Source organism: Salmo salar, chromosome ssa14, assembly GCF_905237065.1.
Source record: "Salmo salar chromosome ssa14, Ssal_v3.1, whole genome shotgun sequence".
Classification (NCBI taxonomy): Eukaryota; Metazoa; Chordata; class Actinopteri; order Salmoniformes; family Salmonidae; genus Salmo; species Salmo salar.
This window is the reverse complement of record NC_059455.1, coordinates 98,158,782-98,186,553: the sequence shown is the minus strand read 5'-3', so window position 1 is coordinate 98,186,553 and position 27,772 is coordinate 98,158,782. Positions and strand designations below refer to the sequence as shown.

The 27,772-nt window shown below is 42.0% G+C and overlaps 1 protein-coding gene across 1 annotated transcript in view; it reads right to left on the bottom strand.

The window, feature by feature from the left end:
- Positions 1 to 27,772, bottom strand: part of csmd2 (CUB and Sushi multiple domains 2) — a 776,204-nt gene that overhangs the window by 305,565 nt on the left and 442,867 nt on the right. The window contains exons 16-18 of the mRNA XM_045695078.1: positions 20,950 to 21,144; positions 9,636 to 9,774; positions 7,123 to 7,310 (exon numbers count right to left, since the gene is read on the bottom strand). Of these exons, the coding sequence (XP_045551034.1) occupies positions 7,123 to 7,310; positions 9,636 to 9,774; positions 20,950 to 21,144 (522 nt within the window). The remainder of the gene's footprint in view (positions 1 to 7,122; positions 7,311 to 9,635; positions 9,775 to 20,949; positions 21,145 to 27,772) is intronic.

Here is a 27,772-nt window from a genome sequence, read left to right as displayed (position 1 = left end):
CAAATTCTTATTTTCAATGACGGCTTAGGAACAGTGGGTTAACTGCCTTGTTCATGGGCAGAGCGACAGATTTTTACCTTGTCAGCTCGGGGATTTGATCTAGCAACCTTTCAATTACTAGTCCAACGCTCTAACCACTAGGCTACCTGCCACCAAGTCAAATAGGTCCACATACGTCGCAATCGCCATCACACTGCACATTGCTCTATCCCATCTGGACAAGAGGAATACCTATGTAAGAATGCTGTTCATTGACTACAGCATTCAACACCATAGTACCCTCCAAACTCATTATTAAGCTTGAGACCCTGGGCCTCGACCCCGCCCTGTGCAACTGGGTCCAGGACTTCCTGCCGGGCAGCCCCCAGGTGGTGAATGCATGATTATATCTCAGTCAGAGACCTGGCATGATTATATCTCAGTCAGAGACCTGTCCTGGCATGATTATATCTCAGTCAGAGACCTGTCCTGGCATGTTTATAGCTCAGCCAGGGACATTTACATTTAAGTCATTTAGCAGACGCTCTTATCCAGAGCGACTTACAAATTGGTGCATTCACCTTATGATATCCAGTGGGGGGGGGGGGGGTTAGAAGGATTACTTTATCCTATCCCAGGTATTCCTGAAAGAGGTGGGGTTTCAGGTGTCTCCGGAAGGTGGTGATTGACTCCGCTGTCCTGGCGTCGTGAGGGAGCTTGTTCCACCATAGGGGTGCCATGACCTGTCCTGTCATGATTATAGCTCAGTCAGGGACCTGGCATGATTATAGCAGTGGAATAAAAAAATCGTATGTGACACATTTCAAGAAACTAAGTTTGTCACGCGTCACTACTTCACAGGAGCCATTCCAACGTAACTGTTAAAAAAAAAAAATTAATCAAAATGCCATTTTTGGCAGAACAAGCCAGAAACATTCCCGCTCGCCATGTGATTGGCTGAGATAATGCAGAGAGATGAGTTCGGATTGAATTACCGTGAAGCACGCCTTCAGAATGTGTAGGTATCTAACACAGCTTTTTTGAAAGATATCATGAAGTACTGCAAAAGTGTTGCTAAGACTCTCCCCTTTCTGGAGGACCGAGTTTTGAAATCAGTGGAATGCCTGGTGGAAGCAGAGTATGATAGATAATGAGATAAAAAAATTCAGAGGGTTTAATTGTAAATGCGGAGGGAGTCGAAAAGAGAACACTGAAGGCTGTTATATAAAACACCTCTCCCCGGATTACATCGTCAAGCTAAGGGCAACCATGGCATCCATGACAGAGAGGGAGAAGCGTTCATCCATGTATACGGGTAACAGAGTCTAGCTAGCTACATTTTCAGATATTATACATAAAAAAAATCTCAGAAAGTAGTTTTTAGTGCAAGTTAAAGCGTACTGTTAGCTAGCTAGCTAATGTTAGCTCGCTAGCTGGCTCGCTAGCTAACGTTACATGTACGATCTGTGTAGTAACATTATTCGTATCTCAGATCCATTTGCATTGCTAGTTAAAGCCTAATGTTAGCTAGCTAGCTAACATTGAACAAATGACTCCACAATGCAAGTAAGCATTTTACTGTACCATTTACACCTTCTATATCCTATGCATGTGACAAATAGATTTGGATTTGATTTGATATGGTGTGTGTTTAGAGACGGTAATGTGAAGAACAACATGACCTGCACCAAAGTCAAATTAAAAATATAACTTTAGGCCAAGTTCTAAAATTCTCCGGTAGAATACAGTGCTTTTATTTCATCACACACTATTTTACTGCTGCTCTTTAATTATTTATTACTTTTATTTATTTATGGTTTGGGGTATTTTTCTTAAAACTGCATTGTTGGTTAAGGGTTTGAAAGTAAGCATTTCACTGTAAGGTCTACACCTGTTGTATTCGGTGCATGTGACAAATACACTACCGTTAAAAAGTTTGGTGTCACTTAGAAATGTCCTTGTTTTTGAAAGAAAATCATATTTTTTAGGCCATTAAAATAACATCAAATTGATCAGAAATGCAGTGTAGACATTGTTAATGTTGTAAATGACTATTGCAGCTGGAAAAGGCTGTTTTTGTATGTAATATCTACATATGCGTACAGAGGCCCATTATCAGCAACCATCACTCCTGTGTTCCAATGGCACGTTGTGTTTGCTAATACAAGTTTATAATTTTAATTGACCATTAGAAAATCCTTTTGCAGGGTTTGTTTGCTCAGCTGAAAACTGTTGTTCTGATTAAAGAAGCAATAAAACTGGCCTTCTTTAGACTAGTTGAGTATCTGAAGCATCAGCATTTGTGGGTTCGATTACAGGCTCAAAATGGCCAGAAACAGATAACTTTCTTCTGAAACTTGTCAGTATATTCTTGTTCTGAGAAATGAAGGCTATTTTATGTGAGAAATTGCCAAGAAACTGAAGATCTGGTACAACGCTGTGTACTACTCCCTTTACAGAACAGCACAAACTGGCTCTAACCAGAATAGAAAGAGGAGTGGGAGGCCCCGGTGCACAACTGAGCAAGAGGACAAGTACATTAGAGTGTCTAGTTTGAGAAATAGACGCCTCACAAGTCCTCAACTTGCAACTTTGTTGAATAGTACCCGCAAAACACACTTCTCAATGTCAACAGTGAAGAGGCGACTCTGGGATGCTGGCCTTCTAGGCAGAGTTCCTCTGTCCAGTGTCTGTGTTCTTTTGCCCATCTTAATCTTTTATTTTTATTGGCCAGTCTGAGATATGGCTTTTTCTTTGCAACTCTGCCTAGAAGGCCAGCATCCCGGAGTCGCCTCTTCACTGTTGACATTGAGACAATTGGTGTTAAAATACACCAGTTATGCTATTTTGGAACACCAGGCTGCTGATGTCGTGCAACCTGTCATTTTTGTGTTAATACTTTTTCATAACGACAACAACAAGTTTGATGTCGGACGACAATAGAATGTTCACGATGTCACTGTATATAGATGTAGTCTAGTATTGAAACCTTTGGTTGTTTACATCGCCGTACTCACTCTGTTCAGTACATGGCCTCACATGTGAATCCTTAAAGAGATGGGTGGGGTTAAGGCTTAAAAGGGTGTGAACGATTCTGAATGGGTGTAGACAAAGAAGAGCTCTCCAGTAGGTTTACAGTAGCTATTCATTCAAGGTCCATTTTCTCAAAAGTGGGGTAACAAGTTTATCAACTTTCAAAGCAGAATTACTTTTCCATTGTTCCTCAAATGTAGCGTATCATACTTTTATTTAAAAAAAACACAATTCAAATGTTGCTATATAAGACCGAATTGATCCGGTCGGTCACATATACAGTAACAGTCAAAAGTTTGGATACAACTACTCATTCCGGGATTTTCCTTTATTTTTACTATTTTCTACATTGTAGAATAATAGTGAAGACATCAAAACTATGAAATAACACATATGGAATCATGTAGTAACAAAAAAATTGTAGAAGAAATCAAAATATGTTTTATATTTGAGATTCTTTGAAGTAGCCAACCTTTTCTCCTGAAGACAGCTTTGCACACGTTTGGCATTCTCTCAATCAGCTACACACACAGACAGTGTGGTGAAGAAGACGCAACAGAGCCTCTTCAACTTCAGGAGGCTAACGAATGTCACCTAAAACCCTCAAAAACTTTTACAGATGCACAATTGAAAGCATCCTGTCAGGCTGTTACAGCAACTGTGCCACCCGCAACCGCAAGGCTCTCCAGAGGGGGGTGCGGTCTGTCCAACGTATTACCGGGGGCAAACTTCCCGCCCTCCAGGACACCTACAGCACCTGATGTCACAGGAAGGCCAAAAAGATCATCAAGGACATCAACCTCCCGAGCCACTGCCTGTTCACCCCGCTACAATCCAGAAGGCGAGGTCAGTACAGGTGCATCAAAGCTGGGACCGAGAGACTGAAAAACGGCTTCTATCTCAAGGCCATTAGACTGTTAAACAGCCATCAGCAGCACATTAGAAGCTGCTGCCTATATACATAGACTAGAAATCACTGGCCACTTTAAGGAATGGAACACTAGTCACTTTATTAATGTTTACATATCTGGCATTACTCATCTCATATGTATATACTGTATTCTATTCTATTCTACTGTATCTTAGTCTATGTATTACTCATCTCATATGTATATACTGTATTCTATTCTATTGTACCTTAGTCTATGTATTACTCATCTCATATGTATATACTGTATTCTATTCTATTCTACTGTATCTTAATCCGTTCCGCTCTGACATCGCTCGTCCATATGTACAGTTGAAGTCGGAAGTTTACATACACCTTAGCCAAATACATTTAAACTCAGTTTTTCACAATTCCTGACATTTAATCCAAGTAAAAATTCCCTGTCTTAGGTCAGTTAGGATCACCACTTTATTTTAAGAATGTGAAATGTCAGAATAATAGTAGAGAGAATGATTTATTTGAGCTTTTATTTCTTTCATTACATTCCCAGTGGGTCAGAAGTTTACATACACTCAATTAGTATTTGGTAGCATTGCTTTTAAATTGTTTAACTTGGGTCAAACAATTTGGGTAGCCTTCCACAAGCTTCCCACAATAAGTTGGGTGAATTTTGGCACATTCCTCCTGACAGAGCTGGTGTAACTGAGTCAGGTTTGTAGGCCTCCTCGCTCGCACACGCTTTTTCAGTTTTGCCCACACATTTTCTATGGGATTGAGGTCAGGGCTTTGTGATGGCTACTCCAATACCTTGACTTTGTTGTCCTTAAGCCATTTTGCCACATCTTTGGAAGTATGCCAGGGGTCATTGTCAGTTTGGAAGACCCATTTGCGACCAAGCTTTAACTTTCTGACTGATGTCTTGAGAAGTTGCTTCAATACATCCACATAATTTCTCTGCCTCAAGATGCCATCTATTTTGTGAAGGGCACCAGTCCCTCCTGCAGCAAAGCACCCCCCAACATGATGCTGCCACCCCCGTGATTCAAGGCTGGGAAGGTGTTCTTCGGCTTGCAAGCCTCCCCCTTTTTCCTCCAAACATAACGATGGTCATTATGGCCAAACTGTTGTATTTTTGTTTCATCAGACCAGAGGACATTTCTCCAAAAAGTCCAATCTTTGTCCCCATGTGCAGTTGCAAACTGTAGTCTGACTTTTTTATGGCGGTTTTGGAGCAGCGGTTTCTTCCTTGCTGAGCGGCCTTTCAGGTTACATCGATATAGGACTTGTTTTACTGTGGATGTAGATACTTCTGTATCTGTTTCCTCCAGCATCTTCACAAGGTCCTTTGCTGTTGTTCTGGGATTTATTTGAACTTTTCGCACCAAAGTACATTCATTTCCAGGAGACAGAACGAGTCTCCTTCCTGAGCGGTATGATGGCTGCGTGGTCCCATGGTGTTTTTACTTGCATACTATTGTTTGTATAGATGAATGTGGTACCTTCAGGCATTTGGAAATTACTCCCAAGGACGAACCAGATTTGTGGAGGTCTACAATGTTTTATCTGAGGTCTTGGCTGATTTCTTTTGATTTTCGCATGATGTCAAGCAAAGAGGCACTGAGTTTGACGGTAGGCCTTGAAATACATCCACAGGTACACCTCCAATTGACTCAAATGATGTCAATTAGCCTATCAGAAGCTTCTAAAGCCATGACATCATTTTCTTGAATTTTCCAAGCTGTTTAAAGGCACAGTCAACTTAGTATGTAAACTTCTGACCCACTAGAATTGTGATAGAGTGAATTATAAGTGAAATAATCTGTCTGTAAACAATTGTTGGAAAAATTACTTGTGTCATGCACAAAGTAGATGTCCTAACTGACTTGCCAAAACTATAGTTTGTTAAGAAGAAATTTGTGGAGTGGTTGTAAAACCAGTTTTAATGACTCCAACCTAAGTGTATACTTCCGACTTCAACTGTATATAGTCTTAATTCATTCCAACTTTGATTTGTGTGTATTAAGTATATGTTGTGTAGTATGTTAGATATTACTTGTTAGATATTACTGCACTGTCCGAGTTAGAAGCACAAGCCTTTCGCTACACCCGCAATAACATCTGCTAATCACGTGTATGTGACCAATAACATTTGATTTGATGAGGTAGTCACCTGGAATGCATTCCAATTAACAGGCGTGCCTTGTTAAAAGTACATTTGGGCAATTTCTTTCCTTCTTAATGCTTTTTTGGCAATCAGTTGTATTGTGACAAGGAAGGGGTAGGTTTACAGAAGATAGCCCTATTTGATAAAAGACCAAGTCCATATTATGGCAAGAACAGCTGAAATAAGCAAAGAAAAACATCAGTCCATCCTTACTTTAAGACATGAAGGTCAGTCAATCCGGAAAATTTCAAGAACTTTAAAAGTTTCTTCAAGAGCTGTCACAAAAACCATCAAGCGCTATGATGAAACTGGCTCTCATGAGGACCGCCACAGGAATGGAAGACCCGGAGTTACCTCTGCTGCAGAGGATAAGTTCACTAGAGTTACCAGCCTCAGAAATTGCAGCCCAAATAAATGCTTCACAGTGTTCAAGTAACAGACACATCTCAACATCAAATTTGAGATTTTTGTTTCCAACCACTGTGTCTTTGTGAGACACTTTTGAGATGGTTTGAGATGAGTTGGACCGCGGAGTGAAGGAAAAGCAGACAACAATTGCTCAGCATATGTGGGAACTTCTTCAGGACTGTTTGAAAACCATTCCAGGTGAAACTGGTTGATAGAATGCCAAGAGTGTACAAAGCTGTCATCAATGCAAAGGGTGGGTACATTGAAGAATCTAAAATATATTTTGATTAGTTTTAACACTTGTTTTGGTTACTACACAATTCCATATGTGTTATTTTATAGTTGTGATGTCTTCACTATTATTCTACAATGTAGAAAATAGTAAAAAAATAAAGAAAAACCCCTTGTGTCCAAACTTTTGGTACTATACATTATCGGCAGGTTATTTGTAATGGTGGGCTCTGTCACGTAAAGCAGACTAATCTGGAATATATTTGGTTATACTTTTTGTCATTGAGGAAAGGAAGAAATGTAGGGAATCATTTCAGAGTTTCTCAAATGTTTGTTCTGGATCCATAAGTAATTATCACAAATGTTTACTGGTTGGTGGCTAAGATGACCTAAAAACACAACAAACACAAAGTCTTACTCTCGTAACGGATGCGGAAGCCGATGTCCGAGTGGCTCTTGTCGGTGGAAAAGAGAAGGAACAGGAAGTTGGAGGTGCTGATGAGGAACTGGGGCACCTGGGTACCCTGGTAACTACCAATCAGAGGCGAGGAGGGGAACCGGCCGTCACGCACTTCCAGCACGTCATAGTTTACCTCAGTACGAAACCTGGGGGGAACAACCAATGGGTTAACAGGAATCTGAGGGAACAACCAATGGGTGAACAGGAATCTGAGTAGGAACCAAATGTTGGTCAGTGTTTCCCAGGGGACCCTAATCACATTTGAATACATGTTACATTTAGAAAAGTATATTAGAACAGGCTATCTGATTCAGAACATGCCGTTGCACAAACAACAATGCTGATCTACACTACCACTAGTATCAACCTGTATTAGAGATATATACACAAACTAACCCGTATTAGAGAGATATACACAAACTAACCCGTATTAGAGAGATATACCACAAACTAACCCGTATTAGAGAGATATATACACAAACTAACCCGTATTAGAGAGATATACACAAACTAACCCGTATTAGAGAGATATACCACAAACTAACCCGTATTAGAGAGATATATACACAAACTAACCCGTATTAGAGAGATATACACAAACTAACCCGTATTAGAGAGATATATACACAAACTAACCCGTATTAGAGAGATATACACAAACTAACCCGTATTAGAGAGATATATACACAAACTAACCCGTATTAGAGAGATATACCACAAACTAACCCGTATTAGAGAGATATATATACAAAGTAACCCGTATTAGAGAGATATATACACAAACTAACCCGTATTAGAGAGATATACACACAAACTAACCCATATTAGAGAGATATACACAAACTAACCCGTATTAGAGAGATATACACAAACTAACCCGTATTAGAGAGATATATACACAAACTAACCCGTATTAGAGAGATATATACACAAACTAACCCGTATTAGAGAGATATACACAAACTAACCCGTATTAGAGAGATATATACACAAACTAACCCGTATTAGAGAGATATACACAAACTAACCCGTATTAGAGAGATATACACAAACTAACCCGTATTAGAGAGAGATATACACAAACTAACCCGTATTAGAGAGATATACACAAACTAACCCGTATTAGAGAGATATATACACAAACTAACCCGTATTAGAGAGATATACACAAACTAACCCGTATTAGAGAGATATACACAAACTAACCCGTATTAGAGAGAGATATACACAAACTAACCCGTATTAGAGAGATATACACAAACTAACCCGTATTAGAGAGATATATACACAAACTAACCCGTATTAGAGAGATATATACACAAACTAACCCGTATTAGAGAGATATACACACAAACTAACCCGTATTAGAGAGAGATATATACACAAACTAACCCGTATTAGAGAGATATACACAAACTAACCCGTATTAGAGAGATATACACAAACTAACCCGTATTAGAGAGATATATACACAAACTAACCCGTATTAGAGAGATATATACACAAACTAACCCGTATTAGAGAGATATACACACAAACTAACCCGTATTAGAGAGAGATATATACACAAACTTACCCGTATTAGAGAGATATACACAAACTAACCCGTATTAGAGAGATATACACAAACTAACCCGTATTAGAGAGATATACACACAAACTAACCCGTATTAGAGAGAGATATATACACAAACTAACCCGTATTAGAGAGAGATATATACACAAACTAACCCGTATTAGAGAGATATACACAAACTAACCCGTATTAGAGAGATATACACACAAACTAACCCGTATTAGAGAGATATATACACAAACTAACCCGTATTAGAGAGATATACACACAAACTAACCCGTATTAGAGAGATATACACACACTAACCCGTATTAGAGAGATATACACACAAACTAACCCGTATTAGAGAGATATACACACAAACTAACCCGTATTAGAGAGATATACACAAACTAACCCGTATTAGAGAGATATACACACAAACTAATCGAATAATAAAGTAAATCTCTGAATTCGTATTTAGACGCAATGTGGAAAGAGCAGCACTGTTTTTTTCTTTTTTTTTTCTCTTCGGTATATTATATATATATTATATATATATATATTCGGTATATTGACAGCTTCCTGAGAGAGAATAAACAGCCTGGAGAAACTGCGTGTTGCCTGCTTGACGTGGCTTGGTTTGGCGTGTATGGCCCGGGAACTGGAGGCATGCAGCAGCTCCATGGAACTTGGTGGCTGTGGTAAAGTGAAGCCTAATTATTAGTAACAATTATTATCTGAGGGAATGGTGCTCCCAAATAAAAATACCAGGTTACACAGAAAAATATTTAGTAGCTCGCACTTTAGAGCCCTGAGAGTGAAAGTGAAAGTGAGAAAGAGTGAGAGATAGCGAGAGGCAGAATGAAAGACATAAAAGGTAGCGAGAAAGAGGACCTTTTGTGTCCTGACTCACTTGTCGAAAATGATCTTGATGGGGTATCCTGGCAGAGCCTCGATGACCCACTCACAGTTAAGAGCCTCCTTATAGAGCTCTGGCCAACCAGGGGACAGGATGATACCACTAGGAGCCTTCAGATCACCTCCGCACGGAGCTGAGGAACAGGGGAAGACAAGAGGTGAGGGTGGATGGATATGTGAAGAGGGAGGAGGGAGAGAGAAGGAGAGGGAGGAAGGAAGAGGAGGGAAGAGATGAGAGAGATTATAGAAAAGAGAGGGAGAGGTGGAGACAGAGAATATATTATACAGTACATCTCAGTCATGTACTGTATGTGTCCACTGTGTTCAATGTGTCCATTGTGTCCAATGTGTTCAATGTGTCCAATGTGTCCATTGTGTTCAGTGTTTTCAATGAGTCCACTGTGTCCAGTGTTTCCACTGTGTTCAATGTGTCCACTGTGTCGATCAATCAATCAAACGTATTTATAAAGCTATTTTTACATCAGCAGAAGTCACTGCTTTATTCACAAACCCAGCCTAAAAACCCAAAGAGCAAGCAATCCTTTACGTAGAAGCACGGTGGCTAGGAAAAACTCCCTAGAAAGGCAGGAACCTAGGAAGAAACCTAGGGAGGAACCAGTCCTCTTCTGGCTGTGCCGGGTGGAGATTATAACAGAACATGGCCAAGATGTTCAAACGTTCATAGATGACCAACAGGGTCAAATAATAATAATCACAGTGGTTGTAGAGGGTGCAACAGGTCAGTGTGTCCACTGTGTCCACTGTCGTGGAAATGGTTGACAATTACTGGAACTCAAGGTCAAACATTACTTCAGAGACTGACTGAAGGTCAAACATTACTTCAGAGACTGACTGAAGGTCAAACATTACTTCAGAGACTGAGTGGATGGGTGGGTGGAAAGGGGAGGGTGGAAGTGTGTGTGTGTGTGTGTGTGTGTGTGTGTGTGTGTGTGTGTGTGTGTGTGTGTGTGTGTGTGTGTGTGTGTGTGTGTTCTAGCAAATGTGCAAATGTCTTTGATTAACATAAATCCTACATCGTGTATCACACTGAACAGAAACAACTTTGATCATCACACAACAGTATATGATATGAGACTTGCATGGCTGCTCGCTAATGTGCCTGTGTAAATGTTTCTAAATGTCATTGAATAACATAAATCTGTGCCAACAATACTAAGCTGACACAATGGCATACTGGTATCTATTTCATAATTAAACATAAACCACTTACATCATCACACAACAGACAGGATGCTCAAACATCTCTCTCTCTCTCTCTCTCTCTCTCTCTCTCTCTCTCTCTCTCTCTCTCTCTCTCTCTCTCTCTCTCTCTCTCTCTCTCTCTCTCTCTCTCTCTCTCTCTCTCTCTCTCTCTCTCTCTCTCTCTCTCTCTCTCTCTCTCTCTCTCTCTCTCTCTCTCTCTCTCTCTCTCTCTCTCTCTCTCTCTCTCTCTCTCTCTCTCTCTCTCTCTCTCTCTCTCTCTCTCTCTCTCTCTCTCTCTCTCTCTCTCTCTCTCTCTCTCTCTCTCAATTCAATTCAATTCAATGCACTTTATTGGCATGACGTAACAATGTACATATTGCCAAAGCTTATTTTGGATATTTACAAAGATAAATAAAAAATAAAATAAAAAAAAGAGAATCAAAATTGAATAAGGGTTTCAAATTTGGGGAAATGACACTCTCTAATTGTTTTATATTGTTGACATTTTGTCAGGAAATGCAGATCCGTCTCAGGTTCCGCTGTGGTGCAGTGGTTGCACAGCCTTTCCTCTACAGGGAGCCAGGTTTTCCTGTGTCTACCCTTCTCAATGGCAAGGCTGTGCTCACTGAGCCTGTACTTTGTCAAGGTTTTTCTAAGGTTTTGATCAGTAACCATGGTCAAATATTTAGCCACAGTGTACTGTCGATTTAGGGCCAGATAGAACTGCATTTTGCTTTGTGTTTGTGCTTATGTTTCCCAATAAGTTATGTAGTTTTGTTTTGACTGTGTTGTAATTTGTTTTGATCTGATTGATTGGATGTTCTGGTCCTGAGGCTTCAGTGTGTTAGTAGAACAGGTTTGTGAACTCAGCCCCAGGACCAGCTGGATGAGGGGACTCTTTTCTTTGCTCAGCTCTTGGCATTGCAGGGCTTGGTAATGATATGAGAGGGGGTCACTATATTTTAGATGTTTCCAAAACTGAATTGCTCTTTTTTGAGTTTTTATTATTAGTGGATATTGGCCTAATTCTGCCCTGCATGCATTGTTTGTAGTTTTCCTCTGGACATGTATGAGAATCTTACAGAACTCTGCATGCAGGGTTTCAATGGGGTGTTTGTCCCATTTGATGAAATCTTGTTTCGCAAGTGGACCCCACACCTCGCTGCCTTAAAGTGCAATTGGTTCAATGACATATTCAATTCGTTTTAGCCAAATTTTAATAGGTATTTCAATTTGAATTTGCTTTTTAATGGCGTAGAATGCCCTGCGTGCTTTCTCTCTCAGTTCATTCACTGCCTCATTAAGGTGTCCAGTTGATCTTATTTTTAAACCTAATTAATTGTAGTGTGTACAGTACTCTATATATTTTGTACCAATTGAGAACTTTGGTCTAATTCCCTGAGATCTGGGTCTTCTCCGGAAAATCATTATTTTAGTTGTTTTGGGGTTTACTGCCAGGGCCCAGGTCTGGCAGTACTGCTCTAGCAGGTCCAGGCTCTGCTGTAGGCCATGTGTTGTGGGTGACAGCAGGCATAGGTCATCTGTGAAGAGCAGGCATTTAACTTCTGAATTGTGGAGACTAACACCAGGGCTGAGGATTTTTCTAGAATAGTGGCCAATTCGTTGATGTAAATATTGAAGAGTGCAGGGCTCAGATTGCAACCCTGACGAAGGCCCCGCCCCGGTTAAATAATTATGTTATTTTCTTGCCAATTCTAATGCTGCACGTATTGCCAGTATACATTGATTTAATTATATCATATGTTTTACCCCCTCATCACTTTCAATAACTTTGTAGATCAGTCCTGTATGCCAAATTGAATCAAATGCTTTTTGGAAGTCGATAAAGCAAGCATATATTTCCGTATTAATTTGGTATTATTTTGGTGGACATGTTTATCTATCAGGGTGTGTAGGGTGTAAATATGATCAGTTGTGCGATGTTTTGGTATAAATCCAATTTGGCTTTTACTCAAGACATTGTGCTTGTTAAGGAAGTTTAGAACTCGTACATGTATAATACTACAGAAAACCTTCCCCAGGTTACTGTTCACACAAATGCCTCTATAATTGTTAGGGTCAAATTTGTTTCCGTTCTTAAAGATTGGGGTTATGAGTCCTTGATTCCAGATGTCAGGGAAATAACCTACACTCAGGATCAAATTAATATAGCCAATTGAACTTTTGCACTAGTAAGTTTGAGCATCTCATTTAGGATGCCATCAGGTCCACATGCTTTTTTAAATTTGAGAGCCTGAAGTTTCTTATAGAGCTCCTGGTCAGTAATTGGGGAGTCCAATGGATTTTGATTGTCCTTTATAGCTTTTTCTAGTCCATTCAACTTCTCATGAATTTGGCGTTGTTCTGCGTTTGTGTCAATTTGAACGGTGTAGTAGAGTGTTTTAAAATGGGTTGTCCATATGTCACCATTTTGTATTGCTAATTCCTCTTGTTTAGATTTTTTCCAATATTTTGGATACAGGTTGCTTTCTGGTATTCTTCTGTGCTGTTTTGGGACCATCTGTCTGTCTGTATGAACTGTCTGTATGAACTCTCCTCTATCTCCCTGTTTCTCTCTCTCTATCTCCCTGTTTCTCTCTCTCTATCTCTCTGTTTCTTTCTCTCCTTCTCTCCATTTCTTTCTCTCCGTTTCGTTCACTCATTCTCTCCGTTTCCTTCTCTCCTTCTCTCCTTCTCTCCGTTTCCTTCTCTCATTCTCTCCGTTTCCTTCTCTCCTTCTCTCCTTCTCTCCGTTTCCTTCTCTCCTTCTCTCCGTTTCTTTCTCTCCTTCCTCCTTCTCTCTGTTTCTTTCTCTCCTTCTCTCCTTCTCTCTGTTTCTTTCTCTCTTTCTCTCCTTCTCTCCGTTTCTTTCTCTCCTTCTCTCCTTCTCTCCGTTTCCTTCTCTCCTTCTCTCCGTTTCCTTCTCTCCTTCTCTCCGTTTCCTTCTCTCCTTCTCTCCATTTCTTTCTCTCAATTTCCTTTACTCCGTTTCTTTCTCTCCGTTTCCTTCTCTCCTTCTCTCCGTTTCCTTCTCTCCGTTTCTTTCTCTCTTTCTCTCCTTCTCTCCTACTCTCATTCTCTCCGTTTCTTTCTCTCCTTCCTCCTTCTCTCAGTTTCTTTCTCTCCTTCTCTCCTTCTCTCCGTTTCTTTCTCCATTTCTTTCTCTCCTCTCCGTTTCTTTCTGCATTTCTTTCTCTCCTCTCCGTTTCTTTCTGCATTTCTTTCTCTCCTTCTCTCCGTTTCTTTCTCTCCTTCTCTCTGTTTCTTTCTCTCCTTCTCTCTCTCTCATATATATATATATATATATATATATATATATACAGTGGGGGAAAAAAGTATTTAGTCAGCCACCAATTGTGCAAGTTCTCCCACTTAAAAAGATGAGAGAGGCCTGTAATTTTCGTCATAGGTACACGTCAACTATGACAGACAAAATTAGGAAAAAAAATCCAGAAAATCACATTGTAGGATTTTTAATGAATTTATTTGCAAATTATGGTGGAAAATAAGTATTTGGTCACCTACAAACAAGCACAATTTCTGGCTCTCACAGACCTGTAACTTCTTCTTTAAGAGGCTCCTCTGTCCTCCACTTGTTACCTGTATTAATGGCACCTGTTTGAACTTGTTATCAGTATAAAAGACACCTGTCCACAACCTCAAACAGTCACACTCCAAACTCCACTATGGCCAAGACCAAAGAGCTGTCAAAGGACACCAGAAACAAAATTGTAGACCTGCACCAGGCTGGGAAGACTGAATCTGCAATAGGTAAGCAGCTTGGTTTGAAGAAATCAACTGTGGGAGCAATTATTAGGAAATGGAAGACATACAAGACCACTGATAATCTCCCTCGATCTGGGGCTCCACGCAAGATCTCACCCGTGGGGTCAAAATGATCACAAGAACGGTGAGCAAAAATCCCAGAACCACACGGGGGGACCTAGTGAATGACCTGCAGAGAGCTGGGACCAAAGTAACAAAGCCTACCATCAGTAACACACTATGCCACCAGGGACTCAAATCCTGCAGTGCCAGACGTGTCCCCCTGCTTAAGCCAGTACATGTCCAGGCCCGTCTGAAGTTTGCTAGAGAGCATTTGGATGATCCAGAAGAGGATTGGGAGAATGTCATATGGTCAGATGAAACCAAAATATAACTTTTTGGTAAAATCTCAACTCGTCGTGTTTGGAGGACAAAGAATGCTGAGTTGCATCCAAAGAACACCATACCTACTGTGAAGCATGGGGGTGGAAACATCATGCTTTGGGGCTGTTTTTCTGCAAAAGGACCAGGACGACTGATCCGTGTAAAGGAAAGAATGAATGGGGCCATGTATTGTGAGATTTTGAGTGAAAACCCCCTTCCATCAGCAAGGGCATTGAAGATGAAATGTGGCTGGGTCTTTCAGCATGACAATGATCCCAAACACACCGCCCGGGCAATGAAGGAGTGGCTTCGTAAGAAGCATTTCAAGGTCCTGGAGTGGCCTAGCCAGTCTCCAGATCTCAACCCTATAGAAAATCTTTGGAGGGAGTTGAAAGTCCGTGTTGCCCAGCGACAGCCCCAAAACATCACTGCTCTAGAGGAGATCTGCATGGAGGAATGGGCCAAAATACCAGCAACAGTGTGTGAAAACCTTGTGAAGACTTACAGAAAACGTTTGACCTGTGTCATTGCCAACAAAGGGTATATAACAAAGTATTGAGATAAACTTTTGTTATTGACCAAATACTTATTTTCCACCATAATTTGCAAATAAATTCATTAAAAATCCTACAATGTGATTTTCTGGATTTTTTTTCTCATTTTGTCTGTCATTGTTGACGTGTACCTATGATGAAAATTACAGGCCTCTCTCATCTTTTTAAGTGGGAGAACTTGCACAATTGGTGGCTGACTAAATACTTTTTTCCCCACTGTATATAACACACAAGCTCCAACATCCTAACCAATGACATGCGAATGAGGCTGATTATGATTTTGACTATGATTCTGTCTATTAAGCATGACGCATAACCCAGACCCATTCCACAACACTGCACCGAAGCGTTGTGATCGTATGTCGTCTTCTCTTGTGATTGAAACCAGTTAAAGACTTTACGCCACAATGCTGCTCCTGGATAGACGGTCTCAGGAGGACTCTAGATAAGGCTCAAGCAGCTCTCAATGACAAAGAGGGGACATCTGTAATGCCCCACTTCAATTAGCATGAACGAAAAGCCTGATGAGACCCTTACGGAGGAGCGCTAACGCTAGTAGCATCATATTAGATATTTATTGACTCTCAGGAGGAGCGCTAACGCTAGTAGCATCATATTAGATTTGCATTGACTCTCAGGAGGAGCGCTAACGCTAGTAGCATCATATTAGATATGCATTGACTGTTAGGAGGAGCGCTAACGCTTGCGCCTGGCTAGCTTGCTATATTAGATATGCATTCACTCTAAGTAGGGACGCCAAAATTCAACCTGCTGTGCAGACCCTGTAGACACTCTAGTAGGGTGTCTGGTTAAATTGTTCTTAGGAGCATTTTAAAACTCTCTCCATGGTTAAGGAAGGAAGAAATATATGTAATTATAGTAATAATGTGCGCGTGTGCTACATTTACTATTGTCGTATACTGTATTACAATTTAGAATTATTTTGTTATTTTATATTTAATATGTTATGTTACAATATAATGCACTCGGCTGCGCCACAAACTTGTTAAATAAATAAAAATAAATAAATACGTACATTTTCACCACCAAAAAATATATATTGCGTTCCACTTGAATCAAAATGGTGTCTGGGTGTCTTCTATAACTGGTGATTATTCCCAGATTATTCTACAAGTTGTCACCTAACCTGTGATTAATACCAAATTCTTCAATAATTTGTCCTTTCACCAGTGATTAGTCCCAGGTTATTCTTCAAATTGTCTTCTAACCAGTGATTATTACCAGAGTAATCTACAAATTGTCCCCTAACCAGTGATTCGTTCCAGATTCATCAGTCATTTGTGTCCCACTGGCTCGATCCGGTTTTATGTAGCAAAATTTGAAATGTTTTTTTTTAATTTTTTTTACGTTGGATAAAAGTAGAGACTCAAACCTAGAAAATGGTATATCGTACACTGGAGATGAGGAACAATGGGAAAGTAATTCAGCTTTGAAAATTGTTAAACTTGTAATCTCACTTTTTGAGAAAATGGCATTTGAATGTTTTGGTAGCAACTTGAGAGCTCTTCTTTGTCTCCACCCATTCAGGATCGTTCATACCCTCTTAAGCTTTAGCCCCACCCATCTCATTAATGATTCACATGTGAGGCCATGCACTAAACAACCAAAGATTTCAAGACTAAAGGCTGGTTTATACTATGGGTGGGTTCCTAAATTCAATCTGGAGTGCCAGAGTGTGCTCTGGGCGACTGTAAACTCAGAGCATTGTCAGATTGTCCCTTTGTAAATTTAGAGCGTTTCGCTCTCGGAGCGTTCGGAGAGCACACTGGACGCTCTGGCCAAGGAGTAGGGTTGATCTGAACATTCTGACCTAACAACAGCAGTCAAGCACCCAAGCTAACTGGCTAATGTTGGCTAGCTTGCTAGCTACTTCCAGACACAAATGAGGGAACAGCTCACTTTGACAATTTTACTCGCCCTAGCAGAGCTCATTAGGCTGTCTTCATGTTATCCAGAGCGTTGGTGACTGTAACTGTGCTGCTGGCAACAATTTAATTATGCTTTTTTGCCAACGTTTACTGACACCGGGCCATATTGAACGAGTGTTAACTGTTCGTAAATTCGTCAGTTATTCTGCACTCTGGCACACTCAGACGAGTGCTCTGAAATCAGAGTAAATAGCCAGAGTGAATTTATGAGCTACATCTATTGACAGTTGTAGCAGTGACATCATGAACGTTCTATTGAAATTGTTACTCATGTAGCGGAGTCTTTTTGTTTAGACAAATAGCTAGCTAGCAAGTAGCTATACAGGTTCAATGTTAGCTAGCTAGGTTATAACTGGCAATGCAAATGGCTCTGAGATACGAATAATATTACTACACAGATCATACATGTAACTTTAGCTAGCTAGGTAACGGTACACTTTAACTTGAAATGAAAACAACTTTCTGACAAAATTAGAAACGTGTAATATCTGACAATGGAGCTAGCTAGACTATCTGGATGGACGCTTCTCCCTCTCTGTCACAGATGCCATGGTTACCCTTCAGTTTGAAGATGTAATCCGGAGACAGGTGTTTTATTCAACAGCTGTCTCTGTGTTCTCTTTTCGACCGTCTGCATATTTGCAATCAAAACGACAGAGTTTTTCTCCATCTCCTTAGCTATCATACTTTAATTCCACCGCGCATTCCACGGACTTCAAAAGTGAATAACAACACTTTTGCAGTTCTACTACGTGAATTATATATAAAAAAGCTGTGTTAGAAAGGATTACCTACACATACTGACCAGCTCATATTATAGACAGAAGCGTACTACATGGCAGACCAATCCAAACTCATCTCTCAGCATATCCAGCCCACCCATTATCTCATCCAATCATGGCTAGCGGGAAGGTTCCTGACTTTTTCTGTGGCTAAACCAACTGTGTTCGTAATTTAGCAATTGTTTTCATATTTACAGATGGCATACAAGTTCGTAATTAAGGCACATGATTGTTCACATGTTCCAGAAGGCATTTCTCAGAAGAAAAAAAAACGCATTTTGATTTAAAAAAATTGTTTACGTTCAAATAGCTCACCTGTGAAGTAGTGATGTGCGACATACACCTAGTTTCCTGAAGTGAGTCACATCTGTATAAATGCTGTGCTTGTTGAATATCCTTCCCTATAAGCGAGCTGAATGTTTGATGTCAATTTGTTTTCTGTAAACTAGCATTGTATCTGGTCAAACACAATATTTTTTAAAAGTTTACTAAGGTTTGATAACAGGCTGAGCCAGTAAAAGGACACTTTAATATTCTTGGGTATATTAAAGTGTCCATGAACATGAACAGAACATGCAACTCGAGGATGCAACAACGTATTTCCTTCTTACCAAATTCCCGATGCACACTTTGAAGATGTTAGAATAGCTTTCCACATTTACTTTTCCTCAGCCAAAAGTATCGAACCGTAAAACCACTAGCCTATGTCAATCTACTATTGCCCCATGATAGAAAAGTTAACCCATTCTATTAGTCAGCTTGTCATTCTATGCGAGAAAGAAATAGCCTATTCCAAACCATTTCAAATTCAAATTCTTACAACTTTAAAAAGCAATGAGGCGGATGCAACAGATCAGAACGTTTAGCTTAAAATGATGATAAACAAAAAAAAATCTTCACTTTATAAGCGCAACAATGTGCACAACGCAGTAGGCTACGTGCGGGACTATTTGGTAAACACTGTTGTCATAAGCGGACCGCACAAGTGAGGGGTTTCATGTGACAGAGATTTAAATATCCATCATACATTAAGATCTAAAGATGCAACAACTAGCATGGGTTGCTAATATGACTAGGATTAACATCAACTAGCATGGGTTGCTAATATGACTAGGATTATCATCAACTAGCATGGGTTGCTAATATGACTAGGATTATCATCAACTAGCATGGAAAGCTAATATGACTAGGATTATCATCAACTAGCATGGGTTGCTAATATGACTAGGATTATCATCAACTAGCATGGAATGCTAATATGACTAGGATTATCATTAACTAGCATGGGATGCTAATATGACTAGGATTATCATCAACTAGCACGGGTTGATAATATGTCTAGGATTATCATCATCTAGCATGGGTTGATAATATGACTAGGATTATCATCAACTAGCACAGGTTGATAATATGACTAGGATTATCATCATCTAGCATGGGTTGATAATATGACTAGGATTATCATCAACTAGCATGGGTTGATAATATGACTGTGTCTTTAGCTACTAGACAATGAAAGAAAGTTGATTTGAAAACCAATAGAACTTGAGAGAAATAGGCTAGCTATAAATAAACTAGAGAGAAATAGGCTAGCTATAAATATACTAGAGAGAAATAGGCTAGTGAGAAACAGGCTAGCTAGAAATAGGCTAGTTAGAAATAGGCTAGCTAGAAATAGGCTAGCTATAAATATACTAGAGAGAAATAGGCTAGCTATAAATATACTAGAGAGAAATAGGCTAGTGAGAAACAGGCTAGCTATAAATATACTAGAGAGAAATAGGCTAGTGAGAAACAGGCTAGTGAGAAACAGGCTAGCTAGAAATAGGCTAGAGCGAAATAGGCTAGCTAGAAATAGGCTAGCTAGAAATAGGCTAGAGAGAAATAGGCTAGCTAGAAATATACTAGTGAGAAATAGGATAGTGAGAAATAGGCTATTTTGAAGCAAGGTAAGACAGTCCTCATAATATGAAGTAAAATGTTCCGGTTTCAAACAATGAAGTAATTTTTCAAAAAATGCATAGGCTATTGACTCCAGCTCATTGCAAATGTGGTCTGTGATGCACTACAGCCTGCCTACAACTATCCACTTCAACGGTGAACGGGGAAGAACGCTTCAATTACCAGTTGAGAAATAATGAGTAGCTCTTTTTTAATCGTGGCCATCAAAACTGGTTTTTTTTAGTTTTTTTTTAACACGAAATTGGATTTAGAATTGTTGCACAATGATAGGGAAGGAAAAGAGCTGTAGCAGCAGCTCTCACAATGTCTGACAGATTTTCAGCTGAACCCCCCTCTGCACCCCCCCCCTCTCTGCCCCCCCCCAAAAAAGGCACTTGTCTTTTCCCACTAAAACTGACTATGCTGGTAAATACTCTGTTAATTAAGGGAAAATGTAGTTGATACAATTGTGATATGTTGTAGTCTCACTTACCTATTTAAGATTAACGCAATAATTGTAATTTGCTCTGGATAAAAACGTTTGCTAAATGACTCAAATGTTAAACGTAAATAGAGACAAATATATATATTAAAAAAAAAGAAAGATGATGAGGAACGTCTGCTGTCACCTTCACAGCGTGGGAAGAAAATGGAGGAAAGAGAGATAGAAGGACAGATAGATGAAAAGATAAGAGCCAGACAGAAAAAAACCTCCATTCCTCTCCTCTCACCTTCACAGCGTGGCACAGCGTTGTCCCAGACCACGTTTCCATCCTTCAGGATACAGGAGACAGTCTGAGAGCCATGGGTCTTCACAAAGCCCTCCTCACACAGGAAGGAGATGGAGCTGCCCAGCTGGAGGTTCTCACCAAACCTCTTCCCATTCACTGGAACCCCCGGGTCTGGACACTCATTGTGGCGGAACGCTGGGGAGGGAGAGAGAGAGGGAGAGGGAGAGAGGGAGAGAGAGAGGGAGAGAGGGAGAGAGAGAGAGAGAGAGAGTCAGGGTCTGTTACTGAGTAGGAGTTGGGAGGAGTGTAGGTTGGAGGGTGGGCAGGTGTGTGTGTGCGTGTGTATATCAATGAGTGTGTGTGTGTGTGTATGTGGTGGTGAGAGAGTGGTGTGTATGTGTGTCTATGGGAGGGGTAATTAGAGAAAAAACTAAATAAAGTTAGGACCCTGAAAACTCAAAGTGGCAAACTGCAGGATCCAGCTACGACAAGTACCCACTGCTATGCTAAACCTTTCATTGGTTGGGATAATGCTAAACTCTCACGGCACAATTTAATTGTCTGAGCCCTTAAATAATTGAGCAACTTTCTCCAAGAAACTTTTTGTCATCGTTCTGTTCGGTAATAGAGACATTTGTTTTACTTAGCGAGCGTTATTTAAACATATGCAGCCCTTCCACAACAGATAACATTGTGGAGATGATGCAGAGAGAGAGAGATGGAGAGAGATAGATAGAGAGATAGATAGAGAGAGACAGAGAGAGAGAGTAGAGAGAGAACATCACTGGGGCCAAGCTTCCTGCCATCCAGGACCTAAACTCACTGTCTACTGCGTCCTCTCACTGTCTACTGCGTTTATTTTCAGCAAACTTAACATGTGTAAATATTTTGTATGAACATAACAAGATTCAACAACTGAGACATAAATTTAACAAGTTCCACAGATATGTGACTAACAGAAATTGAATAACGTTTCGCTGAATAAGGGGGGGGGAGCGTCAAAATCAAAAGTAACAGTATTTTAACCTTTATTTAACTAGGCAAGTCAGAACAAATTCTTATTTATAATGACGGCCTTGGAACAGTGGGTTAACTGTCTTGTTCAGGGGCAGAACAACATATTTTTAACTTGTCAGCTCGGGGATTTGATCTAGCAACCTTTCGGTTACTGGCCCAACGCTCTAAACACCGTCATCTGCATTAAGTACTGCAGTGCATCTCCTCATCATGGACTACACCAGATTTGTTAGTTCTTGCTGTGAGATGTTACCCCACTCTTCCACCAAGTTCCCGGACATTTCTGGGGGGAATGGCCCTAGCCCTCACCCTCCGATCCAACAGGTCCCAGACGTGCTCAATGGGATTGAGATCCGGGCTCTTCGCTGGCCATGGCAGAACACTGCCATTCTTGTCTTGCAGGAAATCACGCACAGAACGAGCAGTATGGCTGGTGGCATTGTCATGCTGGAGGGTCATGTCAGGATGAGCCTGCAGGAAGGGTACCACATGAGGGAGGAGGATGTCTTCCCTGTAACGCACAGCGTTTAGATTGCCTGCAATGACAACAAGCTCAGTCCATTGATGCTGTGACACACCGCCCCAGACCATGACGGACCCTCCACCTCCAAATCGATCCCGCTCCAGAGTACAGGCCTCGGTGTAACGCTCATTCCTTAGATGATAAACGTGAATCCGACCAGCACTCCACCAAGTCTGATTGGTGGAGTGCTGCAGAGATGGTTGTCTTTCTGGAAGGTTCTCCCATCTCCACAGAGGAACTCTGGAGCTCTGTCAGAGTGACCAACGTGTTCTTGGTCACCTCCCTGACCAAGGTTCTTCTCCACCGATTGTTCCATTAGGCCAGTCGGCCAGCTCTAGGAAGAGTCTTGGTGGTTCCAAACTTCTTCCATTTAATAATGATGGAGGCCACTGTTCTTGGGGACCTTCAATGCTGCATAGAGTTTTTGGTACCCTTCCCCAGATCTGTGCCTCGACACAATCCTGTCTCGGAGCTCTACTGACAATTTTCCTTCGACCTCATGGTTTGGTTTTTGCTTTGACATGCACTGTCAACTGTGGGACCTTATATAGAGGTGTGTGCCTTTCCAAATCATATCCAATCAATATAATTAACCACAGGTGGACTCCAATCAAGTTGTAGAAACATCTCAAGGATGATCATTGGACACAGGATGCACCTGAGCTCAATTTTGAGTCTCATAGCAAAGGGTCTGAATACTTATGTAAATGAAATATTTAAGTTTTAGTTTTTTTTATACATTTGCTAAGATACAGTGGAGAAATAGTTATAATGGAGCTTCCTGCCTGGTACCTGTCTGGTTTTAGTGGAGCTTCCTGCCTGATACCTGTCTGGTTTTAGTGGAGCTACCTGTCTGATACCTGTCTGGTTTTAGTGGAGCTACCTGTCTGGTTTTAGTGGAGCTACCTGCCTGGTACCTGTCTGGTTTTAGTGGAGCTACCTGTCTGGTTTTAGTGGAGCTACCTGTCTGGTACCTGTCTGGTTTTAGTGGAGCTACCTGTCTGGTTATAATGGAGCTTCCTGCCTGGTACCTGTCTGGTTTTAGTGGAGCTACCTGTCTGGTTTTAGTGGAGCTACCTGTCTGGTACCTGTCTGGTTTTAGTGGAGCTACCTGTCTGGTTATAATGGAGCTACCTGCCTGGTACCTGTCTGGTTTTAGTGGAGCTACCTGTCTGGTACCTGTCTGGTTATAGTGGAGCTACCTGTCTGGTTACAGTGGAGCTACCTGTCTAATACATGTCTGGTTATAGTGGAGCTACCTGTCTGGTACCTGTCTGGTTTTAGTGGACCTACCTGTCTGGTACCTGTCTGGTTATAGTGGAGCTACCTGTCTGGTTATAGTGGAGCTACCTGTCTGATACCTGTCTGGTTATAGTGGAGCTACCTGTCTGGTACCTGTCTGGTTATAGTGGAGCTACCTGTCTGGTACCTGTCTGGATTTAGTGGAGCTACCTGTCTAATACCTGTCTGGTTATAGTGGAGCTACCTGTCTGGTACCTGTCTGGTTTTAGTGGTGCTACCTGTCTGATACCTGTCTGGTTATAGTGGAGCTACCTGTCTGGTACCTGTCTGGTTATAGTGGAGCTACCTGTCTGGTACCTGTCTGGATTTAGTGGAGCTACCTGTCTAATACCTGTCTGGTTATAGTGGAGCTACCTGTCTGGTACCTGTCTGGTTATAGTGGAGCTACCTGTCTGTTTTTTGTGGAGCTACCTGTCTGGTACCTGTCTGGTTTTAGTGGAGCTACCTGTCTGGTTATAGTGGTGCTACCTGTCTGGTACCTGTCTGGTTTTAGTGGTGCTACCTGTCTGGTACCTGTCTGGTTATAGTGGAGCTACCTGTCTGGTACCTGTCTGGTTTTAGTGGAGCTACCTGTCTGATACCTGTCTGGTTATAGTGGACCTACCTGTCTGGTACCTGTCTGGTTATAGTGGAGCTACCTGTCTGTTTTTTGTGGAGCTACCTGTCTGATAACTGTCTGGTTATAGTGGAGCTACCTGTCTGGTACCTGTCTGGTTATAGTGGAGCTACCTGTCTGGTACCTGTCTGCTTTTCGTGGAGTTACCTGTCTGGTTTTTGTGGAGCTACCTGTCTGATACCTGTCTGGTTATAGTGGATCTACCTGTCTGGTACCTGTCTGGTTTTAGTGGAGCTACCTGTCTGGTACCTGTCTGGTTTTAGTGGAGCTACCTGTCTGATACCTGTCTGGTTATAGTGGAGCTACCTGTCTGATACCTGTCTGGTTATAGTGGAGCTACCTGTCTGGTACCTGTCTGGTTTTAGTGGAGCTACCTGTCTGGTTACAGTGGAGCTACCTGTCTAATACCTGTCTGGTTATAGTGGAGCTACCTGTCTGGTTTTAGTGGAGCTACCTGTCTGGTACCTGTCTGGTTTTAGTGGATCTACCTGTCTGATACCTGTCTGGTTATAGTGGAGCTACCTGTCTGGTTATAGTGGCGCTACATGTCTGGTACCTGTCTGGTTATAGTGGAGCTACCTGTCTGGTACCTGTCTGGTTATAGTGGAGTTACCTGTCTGGTTATAGTGGCGCTACCTCTCTGGTACCTGTCTGGTTTTAGTGGAGCTACCTGTCTGGTACCTGTCTGGTTATAGTGGAGCTACCTGTCTGGTTTTTGTGGAGCTACCTGTCTGGTACCTGTCTGGTTTTAGTGGAGCTACCTGTCTGTTTTTTGTGGATCTACCTGTCTGGTACCTGTCTGGTTTTAGTGGATCTACCTGTCTGTTTTTTGTGGATCTACCTTTCTGTACCTGTCTGGTTTTAGTGGAGCTACCTGTCTAATACCTGTCTGGTTATAGTGGATCTACCTGTCTGTTTTTTGTGGAGCTACCTGTCTGATACCTGTCTGGTTATAGTGGAGATACCTGTCTGGTTTTAGTGGAGCTACCTGTCTGATACCTGTCTGGTTATAGTGGAGCTACCTGTCTGACACCTGTCTGGTTATAGTGGAGATACCTGTCTGGTTTTTATAGGAGCTACCTGTCTGGTTACAGTGGAGCTACCAGTCTGGTACCTGTCTGGTTATAGTGGAGCTACCAGTCTGGTACCTGTCTGGTTTTAGTGGAGCTACCAGTCTGATACCTGTCTGGTTTTAGTGGAGATACCTGTCTGATACCAGTCTGGTTATAGTGGAGATACCTGCCTGGTACCTGTCTGGTTTTAGTGGAGATACCTGTCCAATACCTGTCTGATTATATTGGAGCTACCTGTCTGGTGCCTGTCTGGTACCTGTCTGGTTTTAGTGGTGCTACCTGTCTGGTACCTGTCTGGTTATAGTGGAGCTACCTGTCTGGTACCTGTCTGGTTATAGTGGAGCTACCTGTCTGTTTTTTGTGGAGCTACCTGCCTGGTACCTGTCTGGTTTTAGTGGAGATACCTGTCCAATACCTGTCTGATTATAGTGGAGCTACGTGTCTGGTTACAGTGGAGCTACCAGTCTGGTACCTGTCTGGTTTTAGTGGAGCTACCAGTCTGATACCTGTCTGGTTATAGTGGAGCTACCTGTCTGATACCTGTCTGGTTTTAGTGGAGCTACCTGCCTGGTACCTGTCTGGTTATAGTGGAGCTACCTGTCTGGTACCTGTCTGGTTTTAGTGGAGCTACCTGTCTGATACCTGTCTGGTTATAGTGGAGCTACCTGTCTGGTTATAGTGGAGCTACCTGCCTGGTACCTGTCTGGTTTTAGTGGAGCTACCTGTCTGGTACCTGTCTGGTTTTAGTGGAGCTACCTGTCTGATACCTGTCTGGTTATAGTGGAGCTACCTGTCTGGTTTTAGTGGAGCTACCTGTCTGATACCTGTCTGGTTATAGTGGAGCTACCTGTCTCGTTATAGTGGAGCTACCTGTCTGATACCTGTCTGGTTATAGTGGAGCTACCTGTCTGATACCTGTCTGGTTTTAGTGGAGCTACCTGTCTGGTTTTAGTGGAGCTACCTGTCTGGTACCTGTCTGGTTTTAGTGGAGCTACCTGTCTGGTTATAGTGGAACTACCTGTCTGGTACCTGTCTGGTTTTAGTGGAGCTACCTGTCTGGTACCTGTCTGGTTATAGTGGAGCTACCTGTCTGATACCTGTCTGGTTTTAGTGGAGCTACCTGCCTGGTACCTGTCTGGTTATAGTAGAGCTACCTGTCTGGTACCTGTCTGGTTTTAGTGGAGCTACCTGTCTGATACCTGTCTGGTTATAGTGGAGCTACCTGTCTGGTTATAGTGGAGCTACCTGCCTGGTACCTGTCTGGTTTTAGTGGAGCTACCTGTCTGGTACCTGTCTGGTTTTAGTGGAGCTACCTGTCTGATACCTGTCTGGTTATAGTGGAGCTACCTGTCTGGTTTTAGTGGAGCTACCTGTCTGATACCTGTCTGGTTATAGTGGAGCTACCTGTCTGATACCTGTCTGGTTTTAGTGGAGCTACCTGTCTGGTTTTAGTGGAGCTACCTGTCTGGTACCTGTCTGGTTTTAGTGGAGCTACCTGTCTGGTACCTGTCTGGTTATAGTGGAGCTACCTCTCTGGTACCTGTCTGGTTTTAGTGGAGCTACCTGTCTGGTCATAGTGGAGCTACCTTTCTGCTACCTTTCTGGTTTTAGTGGAGCTACCTGTCTGGTACCTGTCTGGTTATAGTGGAGCTACCTGGATGGATGGGCTGGATGGGCTGGGGGGTGGGATGGGCAGGGGGTTGGATGGGGTGGGGGGGTTGGATGGGCTGGGGGGTTGGATGGGCTGGGGGGGCTGGGGGGTTGGATGGGGTGGGGGGGTTGGATGGGGTGGGGGGGTTGGATGGGCTGGGGGGTTTGGATGGGCTGGGGGGCTGGGGGGTTGGATGGGGTGGGGGGGCTGGATGGGGTGGGGGGGTTGGATGGGCTGGGGGGCTGGATGGGTTGGATGGGCTGGGGGGTTGGATGGGCTGGGGGGGGTTGGATGGGGTGGGGGGGTTGGATAGGCTGGGGGGTTGGATGGATGGGGGGGCTGGGGGAGTTGGATGGGCTGGGGGGCTGGATGGGTTGGATGGGCTGTGGGGTTGGATGAGGTGTGGTGGGGGGTTGGATGTGGTGTGGTGGGGGGTTGTAAGGGTTTTGGGGAGTTGCAGCGATGGGACAAGACTGTAACTGCCAACTGGATATCACGAAATAGGGGAGAAAAATATGTAAAAATAGAAAAAAAAATCAAATGTTAAAATAATAATTACATCTCCAATCAAAACCACTTCCACATCCACACCATCTACACTCCATCCACACACACACACTCCACACTCCACAGGGGTGACA